At 39.5% G+C, this 22,431-nt stretch overlaps 1 protein-coding gene across 1 annotated transcript in view; it reads right to left on the reverse strand.

Annotated features, from left to right (window-relative positions):
* Window positions 1–10,392, reverse strand: part of TMEFF2 (transmembrane protein with EGF like and two follistatin like domains 2) — a 285,073-nt gene extending 274,681 nt beyond the window's left edge. The window contains exons 1-2 of the mRNA XM_049887727.1: window positions 10,221–10,392; window positions 7,626–7,735 (exon numbers count right to left, since the gene is read on the reverse strand). Coding sequence (XP_049743684.1) covers window positions 7,626–7,735; window positions 10,221–10,392 — 282 coding nt within the window. The remainder of the gene's footprint in view (window positions 1–7,625; window positions 7,736–10,220) is intronic.
* Between the last annotated feature and the right edge of the window lie 12,039 nt (window positions 10,393–22,431).

The following is a 22,431-nucleotide window of genomic DNA, read 5'->3' on the forward strand; positions in this document are numbered from 1 at the left end:
GTTATGGATTAAATTGTGTCCCACCAAATATGTGTTGGAATCCTAACTCCTATACCTGTGTATTCTTGCTTGGAAAAAGGGTTTCTTTGTTATGCTAATGAGACAATACCAGTGTAGGGTGTGTGTTAAACCTGATCACTTCTGAGTTATAAAACAAGCAGATTAGACACATATGTATATACGTGTAGGAGAGGATAGATGCCATGTGGGGATCTCCTCCAAGGAACTGAGAAATGCCCAGGGCAACCAATATGGAAGGGATTGACATGACCAAGACCCTGATTTGAACTTTTAGTCTCCAGAACCGTGAGAAAATAAAATTCTGTCCTTTAAAGCCACTCACTTGTGGTATTTCTGCAACAGCAGCAATAGGTAACTAAGACATAGCAGCAGTAGGGAACTAAAACAGCCTCCTTTCCAATCAACCATTTAACTTCTTCTCCTTGCCTTTACAAAATTATGGCTTATTTAGCCTAAGAAATTACAAATAGTGTAAGTCAATGTTCCCTGTGGTGAAAGTCTTATTTCATGAGTCTTGCCTTTTATCTTTTACAGAAAAACTTTTAAAAATAAGATTTTACTAATAGTGATTTGCTTTTCTCTAAACAGTGAATCCAAATTATACATTCATATTGTGACAACTATAATTGTTACCTCATGATTTATCACACATTTTAGAAATCTTCTTTATCTTTATTTCCATGATTTACAATCTAGACATTTTGGAAGCCCTCTATAAAATAATTCCTTCCTACAATTACACTATTGGTTCCCAGACTCAGTCTATTTCTGTGAGTATATATTTTTTAAGAAACTGATTTGATTAGAGCTTTTTGTTAAGGAATATCTTTAATTCAACAGGCAATTCACCTGTAATTACGTATTTGCGTTAGGGCTCTGCCTTCCACAAGGTTTCGAAATATTTTTCTTACATCTGAAAACTGACCTACTTGAGACCGAGCTTTTCAGCCATTACTCAAGAAAGCAGGCGATAGGAGAAGGTCAGTGGAGAGTTAAGTTTTCCAATGAACAGTACTGAGGAGACACCAAATAAACAGGATTGTTGCTCAAGTCATAATCGTGGCCAGGGAGGCAGGCAGATGGATAACTGCTTGACAAATGTGCTATGTTCAGGATCAAGGACAGGACGATATAGGTAGGATTTATGGAGACCCACTAAGACCACAACAGTATCTGAGCACATGGAGGAGAGACCAGGAAAAAAGGAGGGAACAGCTGGTAACATTATATTCAGTACACTTGCTGACCCTTTCAGCAGGCAGTAGAAAATCCTAACTAGTGTGGATGGCTAAATTAATTAGCTTCTCATGTTCAGGTCCTAGCACACTTGAACCTTTTAAGCTCCATCTTCAACCCTGGTTATAATACTTCCTGTGTAGATTATTTAGATTCATGTTTTCTTCTCTTCAATCTCTAGAATTTTCTATTTATCCTTCTCAACCACTTCTGCAGTTTACTCCAAGGGAGAGTCAGTAGATGGGGAGTGGAGGTGGGAAGTATTTATTATCTCTGTCAAAGTGCTAGTACACAATGCTGATACGCATCTTAAAATATCGGATAAACCGATAAAGTGCTCATATGCCACTTCTGAAAGATGCAGTAAGCCAGATATGAACAGTGCTAAAAACAGAGCTGCCAAGTTCCACACACAAGCCAAGAGGGAGATTTGTATGGAGCTGAAAAGAGCTTAACTACAGATTATCAGCACAATGTTTTTGGCCCTTAGCACCATGACTTGCACTCATTAATATGAATAACAGAAGAAGGAAGCAATTTCTAAATTATTTAAGTTCAGGAATGGGAGTTTGGTCCTGGGTTCCCCCACTTCTGTCATTGCCTTGGTATAGGTTCTTGTGTATATTACCTAACAATTAAATAGTTAACAAGATTATAGCTCAGTTTCCCCATTTGAAGTGGCTAACTGAAGCATTTGCGGGAATTAACAGAGTCCTGTTTTTAAAAAAAAAAAAAAAAAAAAAATTTTTTTTTTTTCTTTTTAGAACACTTTGAAATACTCACTTATAAAAAGATATAAATTATTTGTCTTTCATGACACATATTTTAACTAACAGGAGCACATTTAACACTGACACTCAAACTTCACATTTTTAAAAGTAAAACAGGATAACCCTATACATGAAAATAGGTTAACCATTATATTGAAATATGCCAAATTATTGAAGAGAGTTTTTGGTGTTCATCATGACACTTCTCAGCTGCAGATGAAGGGACAGCCTCAGATGTTCAGTGACTTGCTAAAGGCCACGTATTTGGCTGGTAAGAGAAAAAAACAAGACTCAGGTCCAGATGGTTAGGTCCATAAATGTATGTGTTGTACAAACTTCCTCCCAAGGGAAAAAGAGTCTATTTCTCTTGAGATGTTTTAAAAATCTGTTTTTCAGTAGAATGATTTTGTTCCAAAATTTCCACATTGCTTAAGGAAAGCAGCTACATACTATACTAATGGATTCAATGACTTGACACTAGAATATATGGGATTCATTTGGCTACAAATGAACAAAAATATATGTGAGAAGAAGTTTTCCATGTGATTTATTGGTTGTTTGGTTAATAAAGATTTTTTTTAGCTGAGATTTCAGCAACTATAAACTATGTAAAACTTATGTTTTATATATTGCCGGCACCTTCCACAGAGTTTGGCATGTGGAAGGTGCTCAACAGATGTTAAGTGAATTCTGTTATATTCCCAGTTGTCAAAATCTTAGGAAGAATGGATTGGATATGGTATATTTCTCTTCCAAAATATAAAGATGAAATACCTGCATATGTCCCAATTCTTTGTCCGTTCCATAAGTAACTTTTACTTTTCTGTGGCTACATCTCCTTAAATATAAAAATCATATGATCTTAAAAATGTGTCAGGACTATGACTATGGCAGAAGTGACTGTGTGACTTTCAAGGCCAGGTGTTTAAAAGACACAGTTTCTGCCTGTGTACCACCTCTGGATGTGTACCACCAGAAGCCAGTCACTGTGTTATGAAGAAGTCCTAAGTATTTCATGTGGAGAGGCCCACATGGAGAAGAATCGAGAGCTTTCAGATGAGTATAGCACCAAGTCTCTACCCCCAATCCCATTCCCAACCTCAGCTAATGCTAAATGGAGTAGCAATGAACTGCCTCCATGAAGCCCTGTCCAAAACTGCAGACTCATGAGAAAAATTACAGTTCATTGTTTTAAGCCACTAAGTTCTGGCAAAGAATACTGAATATACCATGGACTGCCAAAAGAACAACAAATCTGTCTTGGAAGAAGTACAATAAGAATGCTCCTTAGAAGCAAGGATGGGGAGGCTATGTCTCACATGCTTTGGGCATGTTATCAGGAGGGATCAGTCCCTGGAGAAGGACATCATGCTTATAGAGTAGAGGGTCAGGGAAAAAGAGGAAGATGCTCAACGAGATGGACTGACACAGTGGCTGCAACAATGGGCTGAAACTTAGCAACAATTGTGAGGATGGCCCAGGACGGGGCAGTGTTTCGTTCAGCTGTGCATAGGGTTGCTATGAGTCAGAACCAACTCAACGGCACCTAACAACAACGAGCTGTGGGTAATTTGTCATGTAGCCCTAATAAGTGAAATAACTGCATAGCCAAAGCCTGGCTTACTAAATGAAGATATTTAATACTGAACTAAATGATATTTGAAAAACATAAGGCTTCATCATTTTTTTTTAATTATAAAGTGATCATTCATCATTATATGTACAACCAGTGCTTCTGTGAATAACTAACTATATTTGTCTTCTTTTTTGATCTTTCTTCCCCTCTTCTTCCCACCCTTTTCCCCTCCCATCCATCCATCCACCCATCCATCTCCATCCACCCATCCATCTCCATCCACCCATCCACCCACCCATCCATCCATCCATCCATCCATCCATCCATCCATCCATCCATCCATCCATCCATCCATCCATCCATCCATCCATCCATCCATCCATCCATCCATCCATCCATCTATCCTTCCACTGTTTCTAAATTTTCAGCTCCACAATTGACTTCTCTTGCCAGATTGGCCAGCATACTGTTCGGTATGCAGATAGGATACATAAGGTTGCAAGGCATTTTTGGAACACATATCATCACATAGGAGTTTGTTGTATTACTTTTGATACTAAGTTGTCTACAATAAATGGATACTGTTGTTGTTGTTACTGATGTTTTCATTTGCATATTTAATGCCCTAAAGGAAAAAAAAAATGGATTTGATGTCAAAGGACCTAGGTTCTTACTCTGGGATCACCACCTCATGGTAAATTGCTTTATTTTTATGGTCCTTAATTTCTTCATTTTTGAAAGGAGGGGAAAATAATTATCTCAGTCAGTCATGAGAAATAAAAGATATAATGAAGTTATTTTAAATTGTCTAAGTGAGGTGAAAATTAATATATGTTCTCTTTAGTGCTCCAATAAACCCCAAGTTGGAAAGCATAGATTACACACACATACACCTATTTCTCTTTGAAATTTATCTCTCAGACAGGAAGATTATAGTTTGTATCCTACATCTAATGAAAGAATTTGTGCTTGTATCTGAAAATACAGAGAAAGAGAGAGTAGATTAAAACAGCTAGAAATTGTTTAGAATAGTATATAGAAAAATACATTTTCAGGATTTTTCCCTTTAAACAGATGCTTGGCGGGTGGACATTAAAAAAAAAAAAACCTCAAATTCATGAGAAGTCTTATGGTAGTAGGGAATATTGGGAAATGACTGAACCAAGTTACTCTTAGCCTAAAATATCCTATTATTCTCTGTACAATTTGCACTTTTTCTTTGATAGGCTACGTAAATCACCCAATCTATATTCTTGGTATGTGTAGAGTCTAAATTTTCCTCTAACCAACAAAGAGATCAAACCCATTGCCATCGAGCAGATCCCAACCCATAGTAACCCTGTAGGACAGAGTAGAACTGTCTCATTCAATTTCCAAGGAGCACCTGGTGGATTTGAACTGCTGACCTTTTGGTTAGCAGCCGTAGCTCTTAACCACTACACCACCAGGGTTTCCCAATTTCCCACTAGGGAGATGTTTATTTTCTCCTGTCAGACTGAAAACCATTACAAAGCACAAACTAATAGCAGTAGTAATCTAGTAGTAAATTTAAACTCTACAACCATTAAAAAAAATATGCTACAACCATTAGGGAGAGAAAATTACATTTTAGTTTCTTAATAAAACATGCATTCATAGCCCTCCCCTCCAAATCTACTCCACTCAATAGTTATTTAAAGTAATGACAAATATAACTGGCTGACAAAAATATGAAAAACACAAATATCTTAGTGGGTAAAATGTTACCAAAATCCTATGTGGCACATGAAAATCCAACATACTTCTTTTAATGAAGAAACTTTATACATTTTGTTTCAGCAACTTTCATCCATTTAGAGTTCTATTAACCCCCTTTTTTTCTCATGGTGAAATCTTCTTAGAACTACGACTTTCCACTTGAAGAATGTTCTTCCTGGTTCATTTTGTACTATCTAGGAGTTCACTTCTGAAGTCTATGTTGGTCACCAAAATAAGAAAAAAAAACGAAAAGGTGGGAATCATCATCTGAAAGGGGGGAAAAAAAAACCCTCTAAAATCCTGTGGGCCTTTAATTACTGATTTAGCCAACCGTCTTTGCCCTTTACCTGAGAACATTTGGGGGAAGTACAAAGTGAAGAGTTCTCATATTCCACCTTTCTTGTGTAGTTCATTGGAAGAACCTGATTACATTGTTTAGTATAGCTGGAGACCTTAGAAATTGGTGTCATATGCTTCTTAAATATTTATGAATATGTTTCTTACACCATTTAAAAAAAGAAAAAAACATTGCCTTGAAGTAGATTCTGATTCAGAGTGACCCTATAGGACAGAGTAGAACTGCCCCATATGGTTTCTAAGAAGTGGCTGATGGATTTGAACTGCCAACCTTTTGGTAAGCAGGTATAGCTCTTAACCACTGTACCACCAAGGCTCCTTCTTACACTATAAACCAAACCCATTGCCTTCAAGTCAATTATGACTGATAGGGACCCTATAGGGCAGCGTAGAACCACCCAATAGAGTTTCCAAGGAGTGGCTGGTAGATTCAAATTGCCAATCATCTGGTTAGAGCTGAAAGCTTAGCCACTACACCACCAAGGCTCCATACTCTTTGCCATGGAGTCGATTCCAACTCATAGTGACCCTATAGGAGAGTAGAACTGACCCACAGGGTTTCCAAGGAGCAGCTGGTGGATTTGAACTACTGGCCTTTTAGTTAGCAGCCGTAACTCTTAACCACTGTGCCACCAGGACTCCATAGTATGCAGTAAAAGACTGTTGTATGGTCACAGCAATACTTACCCACCAGAAGGTGGTGCACTTTACAAATACCAGTTGTTTTATTGTTTCCTTAGAAAGAAGAAATAATGTCTAAGATGATTTTAACTTATGTAAAAGCCACTTCTAAACTATATTTAAATATGAATTCCCTTACCTCTCTCATTGGGTGGTTGAATTTAATTTTAAAATGTATAAATTTTATCAACAATTCTAAATATGACATATTACATCAGCTATCTAGGCCAGTAAATTTAAGTTTAATGCCTTTATTTGTTTTTTTATCCTTTGCTTTTTTCCTGGTTTTGTTCACAGTCTTGGAAAAAGTTTTCCTTGATCTCACATATATAGTTTTGTTTAGATATATATTTCATCATTGAATCTTATTTTAGACTTCCAGTGTATTCACAAAAGTCATTAAAAACACTCAAGAGTATATAAAGGCAATGAGTACAGCACCTATGTTATTTGAACTTAAACATGAGTATATGAACATTTTTATAGGAAAAGAAGTTTTATAACTTACATAGCGAAAATCATTTGTTATATAAGAAAAATAACATTTATAATATTTATTTGATAGACATTAATAGTTTTGATGATACCAGGACAGAAATCACCTTTATTTTTTAACGCTAGGCAAAGTGCATCTTTCTCATGCTCATGAAATGACTTATAGCTATGTGTGTTCTTTTGGATTCCTGGGAGATATGATTGTAATTGAATGTGGTACCCATGAAGAAGTTGACATATTTATTATTTTCCATGGTTTCCAAATTATCACAGTAGTTTTGAGGCACATTAATAAGGAGTTAATTAGAAAACTTAATAAGATTGCCAGGGCAATGAATATCAGGGCTGTTAAAGCTGAGCTTAGTAAAATGAAAAGACAATAGTCCCAAACAGAAAGGACAAAAGTAAAAGTCCACACCTTTTACCCTCTGACAATTTTGACTTTTTTCTCCAGTCAGTTGACTTATAAAATGCATGCTGGAAGGGGCATGGAAATGCAATTTTTCACTGACATCCCCAAAGCACAACCTGAATCTTTCTACCTCTAGTGGCATTTATAACTATGGCATATGCATTTCTCCAAGAAGTATATGTCTTCTTGACATCAGTTGGATCTCCTGCCAGTACTCTTCTTGGTGCCAGTTTTCTTCTTAGCTTGCACAGCCATAATTGCCAAATGACAGTTGTAAAGGGAAATCCCTGCTTTGTAGTCTTGTTAATGAATAAGAAGAGGCACATATCAGACTTCTTACCTTGAATTGACAGACGCAAGTCACAGTGTCTCCAATTCTTAAACACTCCCCATCAAATTTACAGGTGTTGGTGTCACAGAGGAAGAGATCATTTTCTCTGTCATCATAACCTCAAATTTAAAAAGAAAACATCCCAGTCATAAAAAAACAATGTTGCCCTTTTTTTTTTTTTTCCCAAAACACCATCTTAAAGCTTTAGATGAATTGCTCAAAATTTCGATTCCAATAACCACAGCTGTGCTGCAAGGTAACTCCTTACTGACAACTTCAAAATCCAGTTAAGTGATCAATATTCATTTTTATATTTCCCAGTTCTTTTCTAGTCAGTTCTCTTTTCCTATCCTTCTTTGATAGCAGTTTTATTCTAGCTTGGGTTAATAATGACAGTGGTGAAAAAAGACTTAACACTTGCTTCCGGGCTTCATTATTATTATTATTATTTTCTCATTTCCAACGTTCACATTTTGGAAAAGAGCTGATGATGGTCTTTGAATGCCATTTTTACCATTTCTTCGTTTTAATTTTTATTTTGCTTTAAGGTTTGAAACAACCTTTTATTTGCAATTTCTCCAGACAAAGAGGAAACAAAGCCCCAGTAATAAAGATAAACAGGCACAATGTTTTCTGTGATGGTCTGTCTGGCTCAAATGAAGATTGATCACCTCTAAGTTAACAGAGGTTGGGCGGGGGGTACCAGCTTCTTGACAATCTGCCTGAAAATTCTTTTTTGTTTCTACAGATCCCCTAAGATAATAATGAAGTGATGAATTTATTGATTGCTAATTCCAATTTCACATTTTTAGTTAGTTATTTTCATAAAACAATACTATACTTAAGGATGAAGCAAACCGATCATGTTGGAATCCAGAGCCATCAACATTTCAAACAATTGATTTTGCAGGTTGTTTAGTGTTCTTACAATAAAGCCCCTAAAAAGTGATCAAACCAAAAAAACCCAAATCCGTTGCCCTTGAGTCGATTTCAACTCATAGCAACCCTGTAGGACAGAGCAGAACTGCCCCATAGAATACCAAGGAGTGCCTGGTGGATTCGAACTGCTGACCTTTTGGTCATCAACCGTAACATTTAACCACACCACCACCAGGGTTTCCAAAAAGTGATTAGGCACTTACAAAGTGAAATTTATTCCTTCCAGAATCACAAATATGTACAAAGTAACTTAAAGAAAACATGTTGAGTTTTATAAAATTCACAAATTTAAAAGTCGCTAAAAACAGAACAAAGGCAATCTATTGACCCAAATCAAATAGGGTTGCAAATTTCAACTTGTCTTTAAGTCAGGATAAACTACAATGATTCATAATAATTTTTCTCTTGGAATTTACATCGGTAATATCCGGAAACTATATATTCTTTCATCAAATAAGTTACAGTTGGTCATCCTCTCCTCTCCAAAGTTATATACACTTCAATTCAGCTCATATACATCCCTGAAAGACACTCTATTCAGTGCCAGATTTAACTACAGCATAATTTTATTTACAGAGATGAAAAATTACATACACACTTGCTAGAACTAGAACCAATGAGATCTAAGGGACAATACCCAGCCATGTTAATCCAGTTTAAAATGCTAGTGAAATCACACCACAATCCCACCAGGTACACTACAGGCTATCATACTGAAATGCAAAACCAGTTCGGAGGAGTGCAGCAACTCTTATCCTTGGTTCCTATTTAATTAGGAGGCTTCAGCCCAGCGAAGCTTGTCAAGCTCTCTGGTTCAGACTCTGAAGGAACCCAAGCCAACAAGAAGACTGCCTGACCCACTCATTCCACCGAAGCCCACCCAGAAAAGAAGTCAGAGCCCACCAGGGTGGGTTCTGCCCTCCACCCGCCTGCGAGGGAGCCTGCCCAGCCTAGGTCCTATTCACTCCGGCCTGGGCGAAGGGTGATGTTCTTTTCTCAACTTCCCTCCGATACCCAGGAGCTTGGGGAAGCACAGTGAGGCATCCCTGGACTGCAAAAACAACGTCTTTGGCAAAAAGAAGAAAAGGAGGATGAGAAAGAGAGAGATTAAAAACGCAAGCTCCTGTATGACCTGGTATTGAATCCTAGACCAGTGCATCTTCACAGCAGTTTTGCCAGGAATTGGCGTTGCCCCTGCAGTCACCATTTGATTTATTGCTTTCTCGCTAGTTCTTTCCCATGAAGTTATATCTCTCCCGTTCTTCTCAGACTTTTTTTCTTTAATGATGGGAAAGGCTCTGTTGTAGTGTTTCCCTAAGGCTCCGTGCTCTGTTCAGTGAAGCCACAAAACCATCCCGTTTAATATTTTTCAAAATTCTCTCAGCCCAGTTTAAGTGCTGAGCTGCAAAGGTGCCAACAGCTGCACTTTCTACCCACCCCAGAGTCCCTCCCGCCCCCACCCCATCTTCCGGAGCGGCCCGGAGCAGTTCCCTGTCCTTCGCGGGATGGAGAGGGGCAGAAGGGGAGGAGGTTTTCAGAGGTTTGGGCTGGGCGGGGGGGGGGGGGGGGAAGGGCTGGGGAGACGCTCCAGGGTAGGCTGATCTGTGCTGCAGACGCGCGTTATTCTAGGACGTTAGGGGTCGGAGGCTGGGGTTCTGGGCTTACCAGAGCAGTTCCAGCCGGTGGGCGTTTGGCAGTCACTTAAGGAGGTAGGGAAAGCTGCGAGCTTCACCGGGCGGACTACGATGAGCAGCATCACCGGCAGCAGCAGGAGCCAGCAAAAGCCCTCGCAAAGTGTCCAGCTGCTGCACTGCCGCGGGGACTCCCACAGCACCATGACTACTTCGCGCAACTCTGCTGCAGCAAACGGCTTCCAAGGAACACAGGCTCGCGGGGGCCGGACAGAGGGTTACTGAGCATTCCGCGGACGGCGGCAGCAGTGGCGGCGACGGCAGCAGAAGCACCCGGAGGGGAAGCAGCAGCCAAGCCGGCGCATGATCCCCGGAGTTTCAGCAACATTCAGTGACCCGGCTCTGCCCCCGGAGTGAGAGGGTCGTCAGCTGAGGAGCAGCGCGGGAGACGCGGAAGGCTGCTGCCATAGGGAGTAGGCTCTGGGAAGCCAGGGGAGCCAGAGGAGATGGGGAGTCGGAAGGCAGAGGAGAGGAGCCCGAGGAGGCAGGGTGGACGGAGAGTCAAAGCGCCCCGCAGCCTTGCAGCCGCCTCTCGCGCTCTGCCGCCCGCATCCTTCTGGCGTTTGGGAAGCAGCAGGTCCTTAGCCCGCCCGAGGTCACGTGGGAAGAGGCAGGAGGGCGCTGATTGGCGGAGCGGGATGCAGGTCCCGGGAGGGAGGGGTCGGCGAGGAGGTGCTAGGAGGAGGCGGTGGCGGATGCCACAGATGGGCTCGCTTGCCAGGAGCTGGCCGGAGTGGGGCTCGGGGGTTGGCTCAAGTCAGGAGCTAGGGCTTCGGGGCGGGCGAGTCCCACGCCCTTCTCCACCACTGGCTTTTCCACTCTTCTCGGGACGCCCCCTACCGAGTGCTGGGTCGGGACTAGCGCCCTTCTTTGGTGCGTGACACCGGGCTCAGAACGCCAGCCGAGGCTGGGTGGCGTCTCTCCGAGCTGGAGATAGTGGGGGTGGAAGTGGCAGAGGAGCGGCAGCGGCAGGGCTAAGAGGGGCGAGCAATCGGAGTGGGGAAGGCGTCCTGCTGGCGCCCGGCGCCCAGGCGTGCGAGAGCGGTCGCCTGGGTTGGTAACGGGATGAAAACTGGCAATAGCGCAGCGGGGAGAACCCAGGGACTCGTTTTCTCGGGAGCGGCAGGGAGATGGAGAGGAGGAGAGGCAGGGTTGTGAGAAGAGCTCGGGCTGGCGTGGAGGCAGCAGCGTTCCCTCAGGAGCCCGCAACCCTGCGGCTACAACCCAGGCCGGCTCTGTCAGCCTTCCGGGCTCTCTCCTCTTCATTCTGTCTCCCCTTCTCCACTCTCTGTCCCCCTGCAGCCTTGGCCCAGCCCGAGAAGCCATTGGTTTGAAGTCCTCTCCCCGTCACACGCTCTTCTCCAGCCTGGAGCCTGTTTTGTGCGGCCCCCTGGAAGGTGCCGGCAAACATGTTTCGCAGGTCAGATTTGGTCGGGACAATTGCCTGAGAGAGAAAGGGAAGGCCCCCAAGCAACGGGTGGGTGGCTGGGCGCATCAGCCGGGGAGTGGCGTCCGTGCAGTGCCGCTCTCTCTGACCAGCGGCGCGGTATTAACCCCGAGCGCTGGACGCCAGGCTGTGCAGGCTGACCTGGGAGAGGCGAGAAGGACTAACTCGGCAAGAAGCCCTCGCTCGGCGCGTTTCTTTCTTTCGCTCCGGCGAGCGCTTGGCAAAAGGCTCTGCCGGACCTGCCTTCCGTCTGCTGCATTTTCCACGCAGTTAGGCACACTCTTTAGCCTAATAGTATTTTAATCGGTAGCAACCGGACCGAGAGCTTTCGGGGATATGAATGGAGAGGAGCATCTTCCTTCTGTGACCTGGGTCGTTATTGCAGTCACAGTATTTTGGATGCCCTAAAAGAGTTTCCTTTTTGTATGCTTGTTCCCGTGTTTCTCTCTCTCTCTCCTCTCCACTCCCCTCCCCTCTCCTCCTCTTCCCTCCCCTTCCATCCTCTCTCCTCCTCCTCCTTTCTTTCCTTTCTTCTCACCCTTCTTCTTCCTTCCTTTTTAAATTTTCTTTTTTTTCCTTTCCCTTCCTTTCTTCCTCCACTTTCGTTTTCCTTTCCTCCATCCTCCCTCTTTCGTTTCTTCCTTCCTTCTTTCCGCTCTCGTTCCTTCTTTCTTCTGAAGCCTCCCGTCTCCTCTCTTTCTTGCACCTTAAATCTCATTTTCCCCTTCTCCTTCCGTGTCCCCTGAATTTAGAGGAGCGTTTTTTTTGTTGTTGTTGTTTAACGGCATCTCACAAGCAATTAGCGTCCATTCCCAATGACTTAAAACAGACACCAACATATTTTGAAAACATGGACTATCTGTATTTTGCAGGCACCAAGGGAAAAACGAATTCTATCTGAGCTATCCTTCTAAGTACCTTAACCTTCAGCCTCCTCCCAATTCCTTGCTTTTTAACTTCTCCTTTGAGAGACATGATCGTGCAGCACCTCAGTGCCTAAGAGAATTTTTTTTTTTTGTGTGTGTGTGTGAAACCCATCCGTTTATCTTACATCTCCGCTTCAGACCCGGAGTCCCCCCCTCCCCTTCAAAGATTTCTAAATCTTAGTGTCTCTCACTCCTGGCAATTAAGCAGCAGATTCCAGCATTCTAGTCTGTGGCATCTCCCTCCTCACCCGACAAAGATTCCATTAAAACAGATCAATTTGACCAGACGTTGGACGCATCAGAAAATCGGCTTCTAGCTAGAGCAGCTGAATTCTTTAAGAAAAAGGAGTGCCCATTAGATTGAGCAGCCAGCCGATATTGCGAAAAACGAGGAATCGGAGATACATTTCACTGCAGCCTTTCAGCAGAGACGGCCACATAAACATAAACTGAATGTAGATCAAGATTTAACAGCTCCCCAGTACAGAGTGAGAACATGTCATTTTCCATACCAAGACTGGTGTGGTAACTAACCACGCTTTTGAAAATAAGCCATGCTTGAAACTAAAGGCAAAGTCCTTCAAAGTGTTTATGCAGTAATTACGATAATGTAACCAGCACCTGCTAGGATTTCAGTGCTTGCCTATATAAGTAGAATTTTACAGAACCTCTTAGCAGAGTAAAATTGTTATTGAATTCCCTGCTAAGTAAATTTTTTGGCATGCTTTCTAATAATATGTACTCTTCCTAAGACATTTTGCCCAAAGTGACTTAAAACTCCAAAGGAGTTAATTACTGGTTGTGACTGTTTAACAAATGCAGTGGTTTGCACAAAGGTTCTTTAAATTATTAAACAGCTTGAAGCAGAGCCTTTCCAATAGGAATACTGTGATTTTGTTCTGCTTACTTTGTACTTAGTGTTATAGTGCCACCAAGGAGCAAATTCTGAAACTGGCAAGCACCACCAAGTGGCAGAAGAACATCATTCACTGAACAACACTATATTATTGAATATGTAAATAAAATATATACATTATTTAGCCTCATCATTACCTACAAAGGAAGTAGAGGAGCATTAAACTTGATGACACTAAAGACTGGATTAGTGATTGGATTAGTACTTCAGCTTTTCCACAACAGAATCAAGTCAGTTTACACATTACAATTAAATTTAAAACCAGAGTTACAAACTGTGCTTCTTATTGTATATTATATGATTGCTAGTAATATAACCCACTCACATTATGTATTTGCAAAATTACTTATTTTAGGATACGCAATATTTGCTTTCAATATTCCTGAGCTAAAACAGTTGTATTTGTGGTATACATACTGTAGAATCGACTCAGAAGGGGAGAGTAAAGTTGTCATATTTTGAAGTGGAAGTAGCACAGAGACTTTTTTCCAAAACACTTTTTTAAAATGTACTCCCTCCCCACATGGAAAGGGCATTATAAGAAGGATGAGATTTTTCTGAGCTTAAAGTGAGGGAGGGGAAGAAACAAGAAGAAGTTATTCTGGAACAAGAATAATTTATAGATGAATTAACCTGAGATAATAAGACACACTGCTAGTCCAAACGCTTTCTCCTTCCTGACCTAAAATGCTCTCTCATACTTCGATAATGCTGATATGTATGGTATGCTTCTTAGGTGTCAGGAATTGTGCCATCCAGGAGGATTTTTATTTAATCCCTGTAACACCCTATGAAAAAAAAAATTTTTTTTAATGGGTTATTATTGTCCCCTCTTTGTAGAAAAAGCCCTGAGACTTTCAAAGCATCAAGCAACTTGCCCAGTGGCACAGCTGAGATTCTGCATTGTTCTGTCTGACTTCAGAACCTAAGACCTAAGTTGCCAATTTCTGCTGTTATTGCTGCTGCTTAGAAGCTGAGAAGGAAAACTAGCTAGGAACTTATTGGTTCTTCCTATGCACCCTCTCTGACCTTTCTACGGAGCATAAAACTCATTAAATCTCAACCATGACCAGTGGGATCCAGTGGGTCCCATACTTTGTTGATCATGTGAAATATCTGAGAGACTTAAAAAACAACAACAAAAAAGATTAATTCTAGACCCCACTCACAGGTGTTCTGATCTCAAAAGTGTGGGGTTGGACCCTGGAATCCATATTTTAATATTCAGCCTTATTTGAGAACTAAGGTACCATCCCTTTATTATAATTAAAAGAATCCCTGAAGTCTTGCTCAGTTTCCACACAGCTTTGGCAGAGAAGTTTCTAAGGCAGGATAAAAGTTATACTCAGTGTGCACATGAGCTGTTGTATTACGTCTGTGTTTATTAAGTATGTCATTTCTTTACTCATGTGTTCACCAAATATGTGAATCTATTATTTCTGATATTTCGGACTTATTAGCTGTGTCACTGTTTCCTCAATTATAAAATGTAAGTAGTAAAAACCATACCTATTTCTTGAGGTTGTAAAGATTAAGGGAGATATAATTTAAAGATTTTGTGGAAAGATCCTATATAAATAAGTACATATATGTGTAGACATATAATTTAATGTTTTTTTTGGAAAAAATATAACTATATGCATATGTATAAAAATTTTTTTATACATATGTACAAAGCTTATTTATATAATCAAAAAATTAATGTGCACAAATTATATGCGTGATATTGAAGTATACAATAAGTGGTCTCTTGAAAATAAGGCATGGTATCAATTTCATATCTAATTGAATACCTTAACCTTTTGTCCCTTAACTTCTAGCCTACCTCAGGTAGATAGGTAGATAGATAGATACATAGATAGATGTGTGTGTAGAATATCCTAAATTATTATTCCTTTAACTCTCATTTATCACTTAATATAATAAAGCATATATTATATTATCAATGTATCAGTGGAAATATATATTAGAAAATGAAGTGTTTAATGTATAGATCAAAAGTTTTGACAGTGATTTAGATCAATCATGTTCATTTCTTGTTGATTTTGTAAACCGAGTAAATTTTCTAGCTTTCTACCATTGCCAATTAATTAATGATGTATCAAACTCTATGGGGCAGTTCTAGTCTGTCCTATAGGGTCGCTATGAGTCGGAATCGACACGACGGCAGTGGGTTTTTAGTGGGGTTTTTTGGGTAAATTCAGAGTGGGATTTAAAGAAATTATTTTTTTTTAAGTAAAATTTTCCCTTGCCTTATTAATTTATGTGCCTTTCACTGTTTTTGTTTTTTATGCTTAGATTTGTAATTTCAGCACTTGGGAAATAGTTTAGTTCTTCTTAGGGTAGTGGTCCTCAATCAGATGGCACATGGCAATAACCTGGAGAATTAAAAAATACTGATATAGATTCCTCACTCTAAGACTTGGAATCTCTGGGTGTGAGGCAAAGGCATTGGTTTTTGTTTTCATTTTCCCTGGTGATTATAATACATAGCATTCAGTGAGAGCCACTGTCTTGAGGAAAATGAATGAGTTACCATTGGGTATTTCCTCATTATTCAAATATCCAAGTTTCAGGAAGTAAAAGATTTTTGTACTTAAAACTGTTTAAAAACTCATCCACAAAAGGTGATCTTCAATTAAAATATCTAATCAAAGCAACACAAAACTTGCCACATTTGAAAATGACTACATATCATTTAAAGAAAACCACACTAAAAGGCAGTAGGCACTTCAATACAATTTAGTGTCTTTTTATTTACAAATTCAAACTGTTTTCAATTGCTGTTATAATTCCAACAAAGCCTTATCTTAGGGCTTAGTTTAATGCTTTTGTGCCAGATCATTATGAAACTTATTTTTGCAGTCAGAACCAGGAACTTGGTTCAGTTCGAGGTCATATTGCTTTTCATCTGTCTTTGGTTGCTCCCCTTGGTTCTATTGGACTAAATTACAAGAGGACTAATACCTGGTTTTCTGAAAAAAACTGGTAGAAGTAATTCTTTCTAAGCAGCACCATCCAGTCTTTCTTATTCTAAACATTTTACTTATTTCTCACTCTAAGTGTTGACCATTTTTCCCTGTATTATCTGTGAGGCTGAATTTTTTTCCCTAAATTACTTGACAGTGGCAAATTCAGTTGCTCAAGCACTAATGCTCTCAACCATTTTGCTGCTCCTTCTCCTTAATTGTTTCTCTTCCAAAAAAAAGTGTGTAGGGGGGCGGACTTATGTCATAAATTTGGGTAACACTACATGTAAATGCTGCTCACTGGTAGCTTCACATGGAAGCACACTTACCTATTGAGATAAATACGGGAAGTGCTGAGTGTAAATGCTGCTCACTTGTAGTTCACAATGCACGTTTGCGTATTAAAGGCTCTGAGGTGCCCTGCAGTAAAATCAAGCCAAAACACATCAAATGAAACTAAATACCTACTTAACTTTATTGAACTCAGATTTTCCAATATTACTTGATCATGGAATCCCTTTTAGCAAGAAACCACTACAATAAACTATAGGAATGGAGTTCCACATATTACACCATGACAAACAATAGGTTATAAAATAATGACCTTTTTTTCTCTGTTTTAACTGTTTCAACATTCTAGCTGAGAAATCTGGTCATTCCTTGTCTGCAGCAACAGCAGCAAAGCCAGCTCACAATTAGCTGGTAATTCCCTTCATTAGTAATGTGAATATGCCACAAGGCTCTGCTGATGTGCTGTTTCGTGCCATCAGAAACATCTTGGGAAGATAATTAAAATGTCAGCTTTTCCTCTGCCCTGCCACCTTACAGCCTTTAAAAATTTCCCTCCATTTATCTTACGTAAACTCTAAATTATCTAGTACAGTTTTCTTAGGAGTGATTGTGACATAGGATCAGATACAGATTTCGTCTGGTGGCACTGCTTTCTGAATAGCTGTACCTGATGTTGTTGAGCACGCAAAAGTGTTTAAATAGAAAATTTCACAAGATTTTAAAGAGAATTCAATTGACTTCTTTATATCTCTATATTTACCTCTGCTTTTCAGCATAATTCTGAACACATGGCCACTTCCTGGCTTTTATTAGAGTTTCTGATATAATGACAAGGCAGAGCCACATGGGAGGGACCAAGTAGCTGTGCATATTTGTGTTGGAATCTTTGTCCTGAGACTTACAATTTGGGTATCATGGGCAAGCTGCATAGTCTGCCTGAGCCTCAGTTTCCTGTCTTGGTCAGAGCTCTGTCTATTACTCAATAAATAAAGAAACTAAGCCTACTTTATGAGGAGAATATGTTGTGGAACTCTAGGTAAGGGAGGCAGGTCTCAAAAGAACTGAAATTTAGAAATAGATAGTCATCAGAGTTAAGGTAGTTACTCACTTCATCTTTCTGGGGCAGTATTATCATCTCTCTTTCTTTTTTGCTGGTTGTATCTGTTTTCTCGCTATAGAATGGTTTTCTCTGTGATCCTAACATACCTACCCAGATGTGTTTATAAATGCATTTTGCTACATTACGAAAACCAAACCAAACCCACTGCCGTCAAGTCAATTCCAGCTCATAGCGACCCTATAGGACAGAGTAGAACTGTCCCATAGAATTCCCGAGGAACACCTGGCAAATTTGAACTGCCAACCTTTTGGTTAGCAGCCGTAGCACTTAACGACTACGCCACCAGGGTTTCCTTTGCTACATTAAAAAAAAAAAATTTTTTTTTACATTAGCTACATTAAATGTCTATTGTACATTATAAATATATTATTGTGAAATTATAGTTGAAATTGTTGTAGATTTAATAATGCAGAAGAGATGTTTCTATGATGAGTCCATTAATAAACTTTTTGTTAGTTGCTTTTGAGTCAGCTCCAGCTCGGGGTGGACCCATGGACAACAGAACAAAACGTTTCCTGGTCCCGTGCCATCTTCAGAATTGTTGGCATACTCGAGTGCATTGTTGCAGCCACTGCATATTCAGAGTGCCTTCCAACCCAGGGGCTCATCTTCCAAAGTTGTATCTCACAATATTCTGTAACAAACTATATAACTAGTTTTTTTTTTTTAGTTTATGTAAATTCTTCAATTTACATTTCATAAATTCTGACATGCATATATAATAGTTAATTTTTATTTGCAATAATTAGTCAAATAATATTGGATTTCAAAGATCTTTAATTTCAGTTCAGGGACACCACTCTGTCTATGTAGACCCCACAGCACATAGCAAAAGACTTTATACATAGCTGGTATTCAACTGATGATGCTAAATTCAATTAAAATGTTAGTTGTGCACACTAATCAACACTGTCCAGAAAGAGTGCACCTATTTACACAACCACCAGGAATGGTACTGTAATCGCCTTTGGAATACCCACAACTTCTGTTTAGATTTCCTTTCGTTAGGCAAACTTTATTTTGGGTAGAAAGGCTAGCACTGAGGAGGCAATGGTTTGACTATATCAGGGGTGCTTCAGCAATGAACAGTGGTGCTCTTGGAGCTTGGAGCTTCAACTTCTCACTTCTTATGCCTGTGTTGTCTAAGGGGTGGTCATTTATCTCATCTCCTGTGGGGTCTATTTTATTCGTGCTCTTGGGCTGTAAATTGCACTTTTATTCTTTGTTATCTTTGTGTTTCCCATTGATTCAGGGGCGAGATCAACCACCCACTTTAGCAGACCAGAAAACAAAACAAAGAAATAAATAAAAATAATTTTGATGGAAACTTGAGGTTTTCAAGTGATGTGAACAAAAAGAGAGGAAAGTAGGCAGCAAATAATATTTGGAGACCTGACTGAATCCGTTCTGAAAATTCTTGGTTTGCACATCAGAATTAGAACATTCCAATGAGCATGTTTTTGATTAAAGTGAAGAAAAATATGATCCCTTTTTTATAATTGTGAATTGACGATAATAAGGGCTTGTTAGTGCACAGGGGTTTTAGAACTTAAGTAATCAGAAGGATGATCTTCTCCTGCACTGATACTGCCACAGCTCAGTTTTCATCGGTAAATAAAAGTCAAAAAAAAGTAGTTACTTCCACAAACAGGTCTTCACCTTCATTATCAACTGAGTTGTGTGTGTGTGTGAATAAAACTCAAAAACGGATTGCTGCCAAGTCTATTCTGACTCAGCCCTGTAGGACAGAGTAGAACTGCTCTACAGGGTTTCCAAGGCTGTAAATCTTTACAGAGGCAGACTGCCACATCTTTCTCCTGAGAGTGACTGGTGGGTTTGAACCACCAACCTTCTGGTTAGCAGCTGAATGCTTAAACCACTGTACCACCAAGGCATATATATGTTGTCATTAGTTGCTGTGGATTCGACTTCAACTTGTGTTGACCCCATTCATGCAGAGTAGAACTGCTCCATAGGGTTTTCAAGGCTTTGGCCTTTCAGAGGCAGATTGCTAGGCCTGTCTTCTGATGCACCTCTGGATGGATTCAAAGGATCAACTTTTTACCGAGTCACGGAGTTAATCATGTGTGTCACCCAGGGAACTCCCATACATATATGTGTGTGTATACATCTACACACAATAAGCAATATAATCTGTGAAACAGTATACAGAGTCATTCATTCTTCCTTTACAACCTCCAGATCTCACTCTAGAGAGCTAAATGCTGTTACTAGCTTTTTGAGAAACTTTACAAATTTGCCCATGCATGTTCATATATATAAATATAGATGTAAACATAGACATAAACATAGATATATCCTTTTGATTTACAAATGGGTTCCTACCATATATGCTGTTCTATACCTTGTTTTTTGTATGAGAAATGCAAGCAGACCCACTTCATTTGGCTGAATAAATTTCATGTTAGATGTGCCCTGATTTATTTAGTCCCCTATTTAAGAACAACAACCAACAAAAATGCAGCAGTGATATATGATATATCCTTTTCACAAGGAAGGTGTTTACCTCCCTCTCTCCTTTCAAAATCAAAACACTAACAGCCACAATAAAAGCATACTTGATGCTTTTAGAGGTCAAGGTTGTGGAAGATAGTAAAACATAGTCTTGCCTTTTGGTTCTTAACAACTCTCAATGAGGAGTGAATTTAACCTGGCACATTATTCTGAAATACAAATTATCACAGTTAGAAAATTGTGTTTTACACCTCTGCCTTTTTGTCCATCTGCTGCCATAATACATAATGATATTTGTAGCTACCTCTAAAGTCTAATGTAATACTAGTTGCTGTAGTATGAAATTCAATACAATGTGGGTTGATCTCATTCCAAGAGAATTTAATTATGCTGTACTAAAAGTGCAAAGATAGTCGCATTTATTAGTCATTCAAAGGACAGGATAGAGTGAATAAAAAATTTAAAAAATATTTTTAAAACATTTAAATATTTCTCTATTTTTCAGAGTTATTGCAATGTTCATTTCTGTCCATATAGTCATTTGGCTATGAATTAGCAAGCAGGCTTTGAGGTAATGGCCAGAACATTGAACTTGAATTGGAAAATCTTGTTTCGCGTTTTGTCTGTGTCCCCTGAAACTGCGTCAGTCTCCTTTTACTGAGCCTTAGTTTCTTGACAGTTTCAATATGAGGATTATATGGAATTGGTAATCTGCAAGGCTCTCCACACTGGAGAGGTATTGTTTCTATTTACTAAAGTGTATACAAAGCAAAGAAAATTTTTATGTATGATTTCATGTTTGTAGCTGAAGCCTGAATTGGAAATCATGAAAATTACTAGTGACACCTTTCCCTCCAACTTTTTCCCCAACACTCTGGATTGAGAAATGACTCCTAATCGAGAAGTAGAGTAGATATATACAATGTAAATAGGGAAATGTGTTAGGATTATTAAATATATTATAAGTTATCTATGTGATTTCCTGTTTTTTATATGTAAAATAATGAAGACTAGAAAAGTAGGAAATTTTGGAAGAAAGGACTTTCAACTAACTCAATTGCTTAAGATCATCAATTGCTTATGTACAAGTTCAAAATGAAGTTGAAGAAAATAAAATCAAGTCCAGGAGAGCAAAGTACAAGCTTGACTATATACCACCTGAATTTAGAGACCATCCCATGAATAGATTTGATGCATTGAACACGAATGATGAAAGTCCAGACGGGTTGTGGAATGACATAAAGGATATCATATATGAAGAAAGCAAGAGGTCATTAAAAAGGCAGGGAAGAAAGAAAAGACCAATGTGGATGTCATAAGAGACTCTGAAACTACCTCTTGAATGTAAAGTAGCTAAAGCAAAAGGAAGAAATGGTGAAGTAAAAGAGCTGAATGGAAGATTTCAAAGGGCAGCTTCAGAAGACAAAGTAAAGTGTTATAATGAAATGTGCAAAGAACTGGAGATAGAAAACCAAAAGGGAATAACATGTTCAGCATTTCTCAAGCTGAAAGAAATGAAGAAAAATTTCAAGCCTCAAGTTGCAATATTGGAGAATTCTCTGGGGAAAATACTAGACAATGCAGGAAGCATCAAAAGAAGATGGAAGTAATACAGAGTCACTGTACCAAAAAGAATTGGTGGATTTTCAACCATTTCAGGAGTTCACATATGATCAAGAACTGATGGTACTGAAGGAAGAGGTCCAAGTTACTCTGAGGACATTGGCAAAAAACAAGGCTCCAGGAACTGCCATAATACAAACTGAGATGTTTCAACAAACGGATGCAGAGCTGGAAGCAGTGACTCATGTATGCCAAGAAATTTGGAAGACAGCTACCTAGTCAACAAACTGAAAGAAATCCATATTTGTACCCATTCCAAAGAAAGGTGATCCAACAGAATGCAGAAATTATGGAAAAATATCATTAATATCACACACAAGTAAAATTTTGCTGAAGATCATTCAAAAGTGGTTGCGGCAGTACATCGACAGGGAACTGCCAGAAATCCAAGCTGGCTTGAGAAGAGGTCATGGAACAA

The sequence above is a fragment of the Elephas maximus genome, chromosome 6, assembly GCF_024166365.1.
Source record: "Elephas maximus indicus isolate mEleMax1 chromosome 6, mEleMax1 primary haplotype, whole genome shotgun sequence".
NCBI classification, from domain to species: Eukaryota; Metazoa; Chordata; class Mammalia; order Proboscidea; family Elephantidae; genus Elephas; species Elephas maximus.